Source organism: Epinephelus lanceolatus, chromosome 4 (genome assembly GCF_041903045.1).
Source record: "Epinephelus lanceolatus isolate andai-2023 chromosome 4, ASM4190304v1, whole genome shotgun sequence".
NCBI classification, from domain to species: Eukaryota; Metazoa; Chordata; class Actinopteri; order Perciformes; family Serranidae; genus Epinephelus; species Epinephelus lanceolatus.
In genome coordinates, this window is record NC_135737.1 from 5606950 (window position 1) to 5619774 (window position 12825).

The 12825-nt window shown below is 41.5% G+C and overlaps 1 protein-coding gene across 1 annotated transcript in view; it reads right to left on the minus strand.

The window, feature by feature from the left end:
* ngef (neuronal guanine nucleotide exchange factor) overlaps positions 1 to 12825 on the minus strand; it is a 43424-nt gene that overhangs the window by 12098 nt on the left and 18501 nt on the right. The window contains exons 5-9 of the mRNA XM_033632258.2: positions 9234 to 9484; positions 7658 to 7818; positions 7394 to 7546; positions 3695 to 3824; positions 3461 to 3535 (exon numbers count right to left, since the gene is read on the minus strand). Of these exons, the coding sequence (XP_033488149.1) occupies positions 3461 to 3535; positions 3695 to 3824; positions 7394 to 7546; positions 7658 to 7818; positions 9234 to 9484 (770 nt within the window). The remainder of the gene's footprint in view (positions 1 to 3460; positions 3536 to 3694; positions 3825 to 7393; positions 7547 to 7657; positions 7819 to 9233; positions 9485 to 12825) is intronic.

Here is a 12825-nt window from a genome sequence, read left to right on the forward strand (position 1 = left end):
CATTCACATACAGTGGTTAGCACTTTGTATTCAAATCCCCTGCTTACATTAATAATAGCCTGATGATATAGAGCAATTAAATAGCCTAGACCTTTTTAAATAAATGAATAGCCTTGGACACAGGGAGGGTCAGGCAGAGGATCAAAGTCTGATAATTATGAGATATGGATAAATATTTGTGGACTATGATATGAAACACAATAAACAAATATTGAGGTTAGAACAACAAATGGATAGGAGTGCGATTAAGTAACTATGAGGAGCACAAATTAATATACCAGAGCTGTAAGACCCACCTGCCGGTTCCCAGTGTGTTGGTCAACCACAACAGCACCAGAAAAGCACCATAACAGAGAGTTATGCGTAAGAATGGAACTGTGTGCCGGTGTTGCTCTGCAGTTGTGAGGGATGTGAATAGAAACACATCCAACATATACTAACATCACCCAGAAGTGCTGTTCATGGGGATGAGAAAAAAACAAACTGGAAACCAGTTGTTGCCAATGCTATTCCAGCATTGGCCTGCAACTTCTAGTTCACATTTATGAAGCTAACGTTTGCTAGAGATCTTATGTGAGGAGAGCTGGCAGCAGGAGCAGAAGAGTCGGGGGCCAGGAAATCCTGGACTTCCCGCCGGAGAAGGAAACCACAATACCTGGCACTGAGGGGTTTGCACTGGCCGAATTCAAACTGCTACAGTCACTGACCGAAGCTCCATCTCCTGAGCTGGTGCCCGCTCTTCTTTTAGAGAAGCCGTCCAAAGAGGCAAGGAGTGAGGCAGAGGGACTGTCAGGTGGCTAACAGTAAAGTTTTGTTTGATTTGTTGTATGATAAACAGAGAGGGCTCTAGTTTCCTGGCGCAGCGCAGGTGGCACAGGGTGGCGAACCCCGCACAGAGCTAGTTTTGAGCAGCGCAACCCGAGGCAAGCTCAGTTTGGTAGTTTGGCAGACCGAGGTGCGCTGAGATGGGTGTGGCGGCGCAGCAGGGGGAGGTGTCGACAGATCCAGCTTGGCGCAGTGACAGTTTCGTGCCAAAAGGCTTCACCAAAGGTGTGCTAAAAGCTCGCCATCTGAAACCAGGTCTACTGTCAGCGCAGGCGGAGCGTAGCCGGTGTAAGCCGAAGTTTGGCTGACCGGCGGACAGTACGCACACGTCACCAAAACCTCACAGGCAGGTTTCCAGAATGTCAGGCACATTAACGATGCAATAAATAGCCACAAAAACCACTATTCAATGCAACTATCTGCAATCAGCACATAAATGTATCTCTATATCGACTGTCCCGTCACATCTGATGTCAGATCAAAGGGGATTGGCACCGTTTGGCACGTTTGGCACGCGTAATGGAAACCCAACCTGATTTCATTAACACAGCCTGCAAACTAATGAAACTAAAGAAACAGAGTGAGACTGCGAGAAAGAAAGAGAGAGCGCGTGCATGAGAGAAACGCAACATTGATTTACAATTGTGGTGACCTCCTCCCAGGCTACCTTTGCATCATCAGCCCGTGGAGGTCTGCTCGCAGTTCTGTATATTCGGACACTGCGAGCTTGGACCTCCTGGACCAAAACATCAGGTTCCTCCTGGGAGAAGTTTGGCCGTCTGACGCTGCTGCTCTCTACTGCAATGGCGAATTGAGTATACTCTCATTACGCCTTCGCGCGGCGCATTTAAGGGCGAGGAGAGGGGCTCATTTGATTGGTGTGATGTGTGTAAAACCCACTCCACGCCTTCTCTCCTCCCTCTTTCTGACTTGCGCCGGTAGGAGGGACGGAGGTGGGAAAGAGGAGTAGCTGCGCCAGGCGCACGGTGTGCCAAACTTACAAAATCCACCTGGCCACACCCAGTTGGCCCCCGCCGCGCCCAGTCTACGAAACTAGAGCCCAGAAAGAGCGGGGCAGAGAGCAGCTGAGTGAATGAGCTGCATGAATGAAATAGAATTAAATAAATCAATGTATGGGAAACACAGGGGTACTTTATTAAGCGTGTGCATATGACCGTGGTCAGCACCTTCTCACTCCAACCTCATCACATATTGACCTTTGGTCATGGACTTTCCACGTCAAGATATGGAGATATGCCTGTTACATTCATTGTCTGTTTTCAAAATACACTTCCGTTTTCATATGAAATGTACAGTTTGCATAGTCTCTTTCAAAATAAATGTAGTATGTTGGTACAACACCACAAATTGATGTTTTTTTCCTTCAACAACAAACACACGTGGTTATGATTTGCCTTCACACGCATATGTTTGGGTTTAGCCGACAAAAGCACATGGTTGGGTTTAGGAAAAAAGAACAAGGTTTGGCTTTCCAATATTATGGGAAGTGAACATCGGCCTCCCAGTTGAAGGTCGGCGGTTGTTGGACCCCTCCACCATCCCTCCCACCCACCCTAATCCGACTTCCGCTGTCTTAACTTTTTTTGTCCTGCTGCGTTTTTCCCCTGACGCTGCGAAGCGGAGGTAAACAATAACGCTCACCGGCCGCGTATCATGCCAACGTGAAAGGATGGTTTTCATGTTGGCATGATACGCGGCGGTTTTCAGCAACTTCGGAGTGAGACCAGGTTGTGGTGTCTGGTGGGAGAGGCACAGGACAGAGAGGAGGGAGCTGCTGGAAGAGAGTGTTATTTAAAATTCTGCCTGTTTTTCTACCATTCCAGAAATCTGCCTACACATTGAACATGGTGAACTTTGTGGAGCAACTGCTTAGACATAAAAACACAACTGAGCACAATATCTATCAAATTTGCTGTAACCTAGACAAAGTGCAAAGTCATTGCAGGGTTACCGGTCACACCTGACTAACAAACTCCAATCAGAGGCATCAGTATGAGTGATTTCTTAGCAGCTGGTTTGCCGAGATACTGGCAGAGCCTTCCAGCCTCACCCAGTGTGAGCTGGTCATACCCTACAATTACCTCACTGCCCTATCCCAACCAATGAAAAACAAACAACAAAGCAAATTGTTTTAAAGGGTCTTATTATTTTCTGTTAGTTGAAGTGTATTCTGACTGTCCTGTCCTGACTGTCCAAGAGACTGGAAAACCCTGTTTTTTTGTTTGTTTGTTTGTTGTTTTTTTTAAACTGGTCTGGTTAACCACGTTCTCAAACCTATTTAAAATCAGTTATACAGGAAAGAATGATGAGATGAGAAACAAACCAGGGAGGGTGTAAGTCACCCAAACACTGCACAGCCGTTTGTAACAGATGGTTTTCCAAGTTTGGAAAGTCATCATGGTCGCCATTCACTTCGTCTTTCATCTTTAACAATCAGTGTAAATTACGCTGTTCATGTATCCAGCCAGGAATGTGTCCTTTCATGTATTTGACTGTACGTAAATAAATGTGTCAGCACAATGACAGTCATAATGATATGACTATAATTGTGTTGACTTCCTCCTTACTGCCTTCCTCAACCCAACGTGGGCCCCGCCCCTTGACTGATGCTCACCTGCTCCAGTTGCTGATGTGCTTTTATAGCATTTGCCTCCCTCTCTGAGTTTTCTTCAGCTTTCTTCAGGATATTCTGTATGAGAAACAAAGTCAAATAAAAACAACAGGAGCCTCAAGCAGAAATCCTCTTCAGTACCAAGCCCCTATTTATTACTGTTAAAATCTCACTTGCAATTTTACTGCACAGTCCCATTTGTATCTGTTTAGTTTTAAGTCATGTTGGCACACTCACCTGTACAAGCAACTTGAGCCTTGTGATCCTCTGGAAAGGAAGGATTAGGAATGAGGTAAAGGACAGGCCCCTGACGCGTGGATGGTTCTCCAGTGCAGCCATGGCTTCACGAAATGCCTGGTTTCCCTCTCTGGACAGTAATGTTGAGACAACACAATGCTTAGTTGATGATACAGCTTCATTACAAACACACACTTTCCCTCTCTCTTTTTGATGCGCTGGCAAAGGAAAGAGAAAGAATGAGAAAAAGACACTGTTACACTAACCTAGATCATTAGGTTTCTGCTGATCATCCATGGATAATGATCACATTGGCTGTGTTGAGGGCTCATTGACTTCATTGTATTAAAGAATCTTACTCTAAGTAGGCTCGAGTATAATTTTCTTAGTGTCAACAAATCCTATGAAAATTCTTAAACCAACAATGTGTTAGGCCATCGCTCAGTACTTTCAAACCTCCCTACCCAGTCTGTGGCTAGTAGCTTCAAGTCTGTTGAAGATGTGAATCTTTAAAAAGAGCTCAAAAATATATTTTAGTTTTTGTCAAAAAGTCTGGAATAAAAAGTCTGGTTTTCTGTGCAATTTGTTTATTTTGTAGTAATTAGTGCCATAGCTAAATTTAAATTGGCTGAAAAAATCATTTGAAAGACTGAATTTTGTGTAAAAAATTGTGAAAGTTATCTGAGACCCCTCTCAATTCTTTAAGGTGCAAAATGATTTAGTCCACCCCTGTAGACCTACTATGATTTGTCTCTAAACACAACTAGAGCCAAGTAAGTGACTGCTCATGCTGCTGGAGCACTAACGTACACTGTCATGTTGTTCTTTTGTTTTCAAGATTATTTTTTCGGGCTTTTTTGCCTTTAGTGGATAGAACAGAGTGAAATGGGATGAGAGAGAGACCAGGGGGGTTAACATGCAGAAATGGTCGCAAGCCGGAGTCGAACCTGCGACCGATGCAGCGAGGCATTGCCTCTGTACATGGGGCGCCGGCACTATCCACCACGCTACTGACGCCCCAGAAAAGAAATTTTTAATTCAATTTATTTATTTATTTTTTTATATATCTTTTATTAATCCCCAAGGGGGAAATTCAATGTTTTCACTCTGTTGTCACATACATATACACACAGGCCCGAAATACACACAAACAGCACCTTTAAATGTTGAGACGTCAGAGTGAGGGGGCTGCCCATGGACAGGCGCCCCAAGCAGTTGGGGAGTTCGGTGCCTTGCTCAAGGGCACCTCGGCATTGCCCAGGAGGTGAACTGGCAGCTACCAGTCCACGCTCCATATTTTTTTGGTCTGTGCCGGTTCCCAAGCCAAGTCCCTATGGACTGAGCTACTGCCGCCCCAACAAAAACAATGGACAAAAGAATGAAGGAAAACTTACTTTATAAAAATAAATAAATAAATAAAAATTTGAAAAGGTGCGTGAGAGAAACATGGATCAAGAGATGAAGGTTGGGGGGCCAACGGAGACTGCTTATGCATAGGGCTCAGACTTTGGTTTTATGCCCTTGATTATATATACAATGTTTATAAATGTGTCTGATTGACATTTTTACAGAACCACTGTAGATTGCAAAACAGTTTAAAAAATGGCAAACAACGGACACAAACAATGTATTACCACAAGATTACATCTCTCATTTTAATTTTATGTCTTCCTCAACATATCTCCTACAGCGGGCTCTAGAAAACTGTGTGTATGCCTGATCTGAAGTATGTGTTAGGTGTGCACTACCGATTCTTCCTTTTAAAATGCATGTGTGAGAATTGGCCTATGCACATTTTTTGTTAGTTTTTGTTTATACGTCTGGCCCCAGGGAAGCATGGGTGTTCCAAAGAAGATGGCAGAAAGAACAAGGCCTAGGAAGCTATAGCAACCCACAAACATGACACACAGTGTAAAGGTTATGGAGGAATCCAGCCATGAACTGTTTGTTAGAGCCAGATGAGATTTTAACTTGACACAAACTACTTAGAGCAGCTTCACCACGTTCAACAAGAACAAAGTGTGCTGGGGCTACAGTTGTAACTATAAAGTATGGGTAGGTAACAAATATACGCTGCTCCCATTTTACATTTAAGAAAATAAAAACTAACCTGTGCTTTCTCACTAAATTGTTTAGCAGCTCAGTTTGTTTTGTATCTAGTTGACTTGTCACATGGCATGAATGTTGTGGAAGTCAAGTCTTCACGTTTCACTTGTAATGATGTATGTTGGTATTCCCTTCATACTGATTAGACATGGCAATCACTCATCAAATGTGACACCCAGTAAAGAGCAGCAGCATTTCCCTGTGAGAACACACTACAACCCAGTGTCTGAACCAGGACATAAGGAAGATAAAAGTAAAACAAAAAACTTGATGACAGGAGAGACGATGGCAAGATGAGCAACAAATCCCTGATTTTGATTTTCCAGTAACCTTACTGGTTACTGGAAAATCTTTTTCAGTTTTTGTCTTTCATGAGACTTTTTTGATGTTAAGAAAGATATGATGTCTCATTAGCCTTATCCTTTAACGGTATACTTTGATTAAACTGTGAAGCCCCTCAACACAAATCAAGACACTTACTGGAACCTGCTATTTAATAGGGACTGTTCTCTATTCATCAGAGGAGGGGGGTGGCTGAACCTGTATAGCAGATCAAGCAATCTGAGGTCTTATGTGAAGAGGTTTGCTCCTGTACCTCTTTTAATGAATGTGAAGTAAGTGAGTAAATCTCTTTTGTTTTATGAGACACAGTCTGGAAATAATCTGTTCTGAATGGCAGCTAAAACCTCTCAAGAATCTCCCAGCCTGTATGAAGAAGGAGCATGCTTCACAAAAGAGAGAGAAGGAAAACAGCTCCTCTCCTCCTCCCAAGAATCACAATAATTAGTCACTGCGTTTTTGCACATAATGTCATCTTGTTCCTCAACTGATATAACTAACATTTCTACATTGCATATCAGCCACTGATGTGAACGTATGCGACAAGTAATTAGGCTCGGCACTCTTAACACCCTTATGATTGTGTTCACTACAAAACAGATGAACATAACATCTAATGGACCTGCTTTCTTTCTTGCATCTCTAAAATGTTAGCTCAAAAACCAGTCACGGGTTTTACAATTTCCATATTCAATTTGAAAACAAGCAGCAGGTCTCTGGAAGTTTTTCCAGTTGCTGGCAGAGGTACATGCCCTCCAAGGCACCTGCCTTCTGCAGCTCGTGGGAACGCCACACTCTCACTCAGGTATGCGTGGTTGATGAAGAGAGACACACGCATTATATGCATAGCCAACCACACCCTGCACATCACATTTGTCATAATCAAAAACAAACCTGTTCTCTGCTGAAAAGACGAGCTGACAACATTCATAGACATAAAAAAAAAGCACTGTATGAGGGATGACGCCTATTATTCTTTCTCACAGCTCCTCTCTCTCCTGGCGTGTATTCGTCATCAGTTGTCAAACAGGCTACAGTTTTGTTCTCTTTGAGCTCTTGTATTATTTACTGCTTTCAAAAGACAAAAATACTGTCTGATATAAAAAAAATCATAATACATTTTGATAAATCATCACCATTTGTTTCAACAAGAAAAAGATTCCTGCCTCATATTCCACTGAACAAATAAGTGCTAGTGTATGAAGAAGGCATGGTCCACATCGTAACTGATGTAGTTATAAAATAGGTACTCACAAAATGCGTCTGTAGTTCTTCTCCTGGTACACCTGGTTAATGACGTATTTGATGAAGACACTGAAGTGTTCCACGGCATGGAAGTAAACAATGTCACACACATCAGAAATCAAAATAGACTTTTCAATGCGGTGCTCGAGATCCATCAGGAACCTGAAATTTGTAGGAGACCATTATGCAGAGATGTGAAGCAAAAGCTTGTTTGCTGGACTGGAAGCATGATGATGTATGATCAGATCTGTGTTAATCAAGACCTTGTCCTACCTTTCACTGGCTTTCATGACCTCCTCGATGTTGGAGAACAGAAAATGCATGTCAGATTGGCTGAGAGTGTTGATTAAAACAGGGTTACGTAGGAAGTGAGTCTCTAAAATTTCCAAACTCTTGTAGTACGATGCTTCTGAGGTAACAAGCTCAAACATGGCCTAGAAAGAAAAACAAATCACAAGGCCACATTAATACTAATACTACTAATTAATATGATAAAAATTCCAGTGAAGTATGATGCTGATCCTGCTGGCATAACTGGCTATGGCTGGTTTCACTGATTTTCACTAAAAAAAAAAAAAAGACCAAATTACCAGATTCAAATGATGGATGTGTAACACAGTAATTAAATTGTTTTTGTGTCGATGGAATCCATGTGGCTTCACAATCTGTTTGCATGAATATTCATGAAGCAATCAGCTGTCAGTCTCAAATTTTAGCCATGCTAGCCATACTAGCAATGTGGCGCTAAGTATGGCAATGTTGGTCTTTCAGCTGGTCTGTCCACCAAGTTGATCCAGACTGAAATATCTTAGCAGACGTTCATGGTCCCCAGGTGATGAAATTGGCCTTCTTTGGTGATCACTTGATTTTTCCTTAATAGCCAACATGAGGTCACAACATTTTCCTCTGATCAGGATGTTATCAGCTCATTAAATGGCCCTTGTCTGTAGTTATAAGCCTCATAGGAGTCAGGGGTGTGCTACACTTACTGGTACGTTCAGAAGGCTGTTATCAGCCCTTCAGTGGCTGTTACCAGTTCATTAGGTTTCACTTTCACCTTCATCAGATTTAGGTGCCAAAAAGACATGGTCAGGTTTAGAAAAAGATCATGGTTGGGCATCAATACTGGTTTCACATGGGACTCAAACCCTAGTGTCTTGGGTAAAAGTCTTCTTTTTCACCCATCCACCAGCCCTATATGTGGAGTTTTTCACAAAATGGGAGAAAATCCCAGTAACGTCCTTCCTGACAGAAAGCCATTTCTGTCAGTATAATTAATTTCAAAGTTTCATTTCATGGTCTGATAATGGCCTTTGTAACCTTAAAGTAGGTGTAGTAGGCTCCTACTAATCCATATCTATGATGCTTATTATAACTGATACCAGAAATTTCATTGCCTTATAACAGCCAAATTGGCTGGTATTTTTGGGCTTTCTCAACAATTATTTGATGGATTGCCATCAAATTTGCTACAAACATGCATGATCCTCAGAGGATTAATCTTTATGACTTTAGTGATTCCTTGATCTCCATCAAGCACCACTGGCTGCTTAAATTTCACTCATCCTGTAAAATATCCCTATATCTACTAAATAAATTCTGCAGACATTCATTGTCCCCAGATGATGTATCCCACTGACTTTTTCAGATTTTTACCATCACGTTGACATTTGTGGTTTTAAGGGAAATGTCTTGACAACGATAAGATGGATTGCTGAGTATTTTGGTACAGATATTCATGATCTCCTCAGGATAAATTGTGGAATAACTGTGGTGACAAACATCAGGAATGCAATATTTTACAACTAATGTTTGCACCTATCCATATCACCTTCACAAAATTGCTCACCTCTTGCATTATGATTTCTTTATGCGGTAACTGGGTGAGTAGGCCACTGGCCTGCACAGCTTCCAGGTTCTGCCACAAGCTCAGTGACCGAGCACTGTTCCTAAGCTGCAGCTGTAACGCTGGAGGGGACATGCCACCGGACTCTGCCACCACAGTCCCTGCTGTGACAGTAGGAGAGAGGTTCTCTTGCTGCCGCCGTTGCTCAATCTCGTGCTGCTTGGAGGTGTCCCGGTATTCCTGGTACAGGAAGGCTGGAGGGTCAAAAGACAATAAGTCAGGTACACATGTAAAATTTGTTGTGGCTTTTTGCAAATACCTGTAATACCACTGTGCTAAAACTGTGACACTATTAGGTGGGAAAAACAAGGTGAGGGAGGGTGCACTCTCATTTTAGGCAATATTACTTTGTTTGTCCTGCTACTTTTATGCTTGGTAATCCTCTCAGACAAATAGTTAAGATCCCGAAAGGCTTTTCTTGACCAGTTACCATCACACTATATAACTATCACACATGGGCAGCAAAAAAGAAAATTTTCTTCTCTGGCAAGCTAGCAGTTTTATACAACAGCAAGTGTATAACAATATCCTGCAGCTGGTGGGCACAGAGATGTTTCATCTCAAGTTTTTATACAAAATGCAGACTTTCAAATTTGTGCTGCAGAAGATAAACCACATCGTCCATAGTTACAATCTTCTCCAAAATATGAGCAAATTAATACAACAGTACTTGGCAAACAGCCAATTAAATTGCAAAGGAGCAGCAGGAAATCAGCCACACTTGGCATCACATTTGTACCATTCTGCTTTCATATCCAAAGGCTTTGGGCATGTGTATTAATTTTTTCCCACACTCGGGGCAGTTGTCATCGGGAGCATGGGGCTATCTCTACATATAGCTGCCTCTTGAGACAAGTGCAATTAAAACCCCTAAAGTCCAGCAACTGACTTTAAGTTGTAAAATGATGATAAATAACAGCAACAACCAAGGATTTTTATGTGATGCATTAATCCAGAATCATATAAATTTATTAGTTACTCAGTACCAATAACACCTGCTGCCAGCACACAGGGCTGTGCCCCACTTGCCCCATTACCTCTATGTCTATGGGACATTTTCGAGACAATATAAGGAACAGTTTTAGACAGGCTCGGACAGGCTGTGTTAACCTTCTGTCTTTCAGCAAAAAGTGGTCCTACTTCATAATTTTCACTTTTTACTTCCAAATTTGCCAAATACCTGAGCAGTTTTATAATATGCAGTGTGATAGACTGACAGTGCTGGGGGGAAATTAAAGACTTTCTTATACACCAGTCTGACAAATATCCACTGAAATATACATGGTAGTGGTAATAAGATCAGTTCTGTTGGTCATCTTCTGTTCATCAGAATGTGTTGGTATTTGTGTTTTACAGGTGCACATTGAAGTTACACTATCCATGAACAAAAATAAAACTGAGATTATTTTATTCGGCCAACAAAATCTGTTAGATGGGTATGACAGCGCCATTGGCACCCTTAAGTCTCACTGCCACCCTTTTGCAAGGAACCTTGGTGTTAGTTTGGACAGTGACTTTAGGTTTGATAAGCAGATAAGCTCTATTGTCAAAACAAGCTTCTTCCAGTTAAGACTATTAGCAAAAGTAAAGGCTTATCTCCCCCGAAATTATTTTGAGAAAGTTATTCACACCTTTGTTACATCACGCCTAGACTACTGTAACTCTTTGTTTGTTGGTCTTGACCAGTCAGCACTGCGCTGTTTACAGGTAGTCCAAAATGCAGCCGCCCGCCTGCTGACTGGAAAGAAATGGCGTGATCACATTAGTACTGTCCTTGCATCTTTGCACTGGCTGCCTGTTAATTTTAGGTTCCAGTTCAAGGTTTTATTAATTGTTTTTAAGTGTTTAAATGGTCTGGCACCGTCTTATTTATCAGAGCTTGTACAGCCTCACAGTACTTCTAGAGCACTTAGGTCGTCAAACCAGCTGCTCCTGGCAGTACCTCGGTCCAGACTCTCTACTCGTGGGGACAGAGCCTTCTCAGTGGCGGCCCCAAAGCTGTGGAACAACCTACCTTTCCAGGTTAGAGCTGCATGGTCTGTTGAGCACTTTGAAACATTACTGAAAACCCATCTTTTCTCCTTGACGTTCAGTCCCAGCTAGACGAGAATCCTTGGCTTTTACTCTTTTTACTCTCTTATTTCCTTTTTTATTCTAATTTTAGTTTTTAAATTGAGCTCTTAGTATTTCCTTTATTGTTTTATTTATTATGATATTTGTGTATGATTATATTATATTTCAATAACTGTACAGCACTTTGGTCAACTGAGGTTGTTTTTAAATGTGCTTTATAAATAAAGTTTGACTTGACTTGACTATTACACTGTGAAGTCCAAATTTCCACAGCATAGACTTATTATTGCAAGCTAAACAAGCAGATTATTAATTAATAGTATAATATTAAAAAAATAAATATAACATATTGCATAGTTGGATGAGAAGTTGCATTTAATTCATATTTATCAGCATCTCAGTGACTGTCTGTGACGACAGCAAGTAATGTTAATAACTTTTAAACAATGACCCATATCATCACATTTATAAGTTAAAGAATCTGTGTTCTTGCAATTTTTCACCACAGAAACATCAAGCTGGTATAATGCTGCAATACAGAATACATTAGTTGAGCCAGTTACCATAATAGATATCTTTGCACCCAAAGACACCCTTTTTTTAATGCAATATCTGAAATGGATGCAGTGGTGTCAGGTAATTTAATTTCCTCCTAAATAGAGACATGTGTACCTGGCTTTGAAGACAATGTAGTGGACTGATTGAACCAATCGACTTTTTACTTGTCTTTACAATAGCTCACAATAGCAATCTGAGGCTAACAAATAAAATTGGAAAGGCACAAGCAACGTCAAGTCACATAGTGCTTGGCCCAACACTAAAGGATACTGAAGCAGATTTTGGGATTGATTCGCCCCTTGCAGCAATCGTGGGGATGTTCTCAATTTGAGGCTGATCTGATTATTTTATCTGACTGGATCAGTCTCCCTGATTTCAACGATCCTGTAGTGTGAAAGGAGCAGCGATGGAATATTGAGCAGAAACCCACAATAGCCAATGAGAGCAAGCTGATCAGGGAGCATCACCAACATGTTTCACACTAACAATAAAACTTCATTTCAAACTTAGCTCCAGCTCATGCTGCAAAATCTGTAAGCCATGCTGATTCCATCTTTCAGTCTTGACTTAATCTAAGTTTTTGTTGTTTTTCACAGCAAAACCCAGTACACACAAGTATTACCAGTTGACGACGACAGTTCGCCTCCATGTTATAGACTGTGAAAACAATGTGATGTCCCCCATTGGTATGTGGATTCATTTTGATGGCATTTTGGCCATCGCCATCTCAGTTTTTTTAAGCTACAAGTTACCATATTTAGGCAAAAGGGTGGAGCTGTGGATTAGCGAGGGATGGATCTGACTGAGAAGCTGAAGACACTATCAGTAGACAGCCTGTCACTCAAAGTAACCTGCCCTTAATTATGCCTTAATAAAATATTACAGCGTGAGTTATAAAAAACTT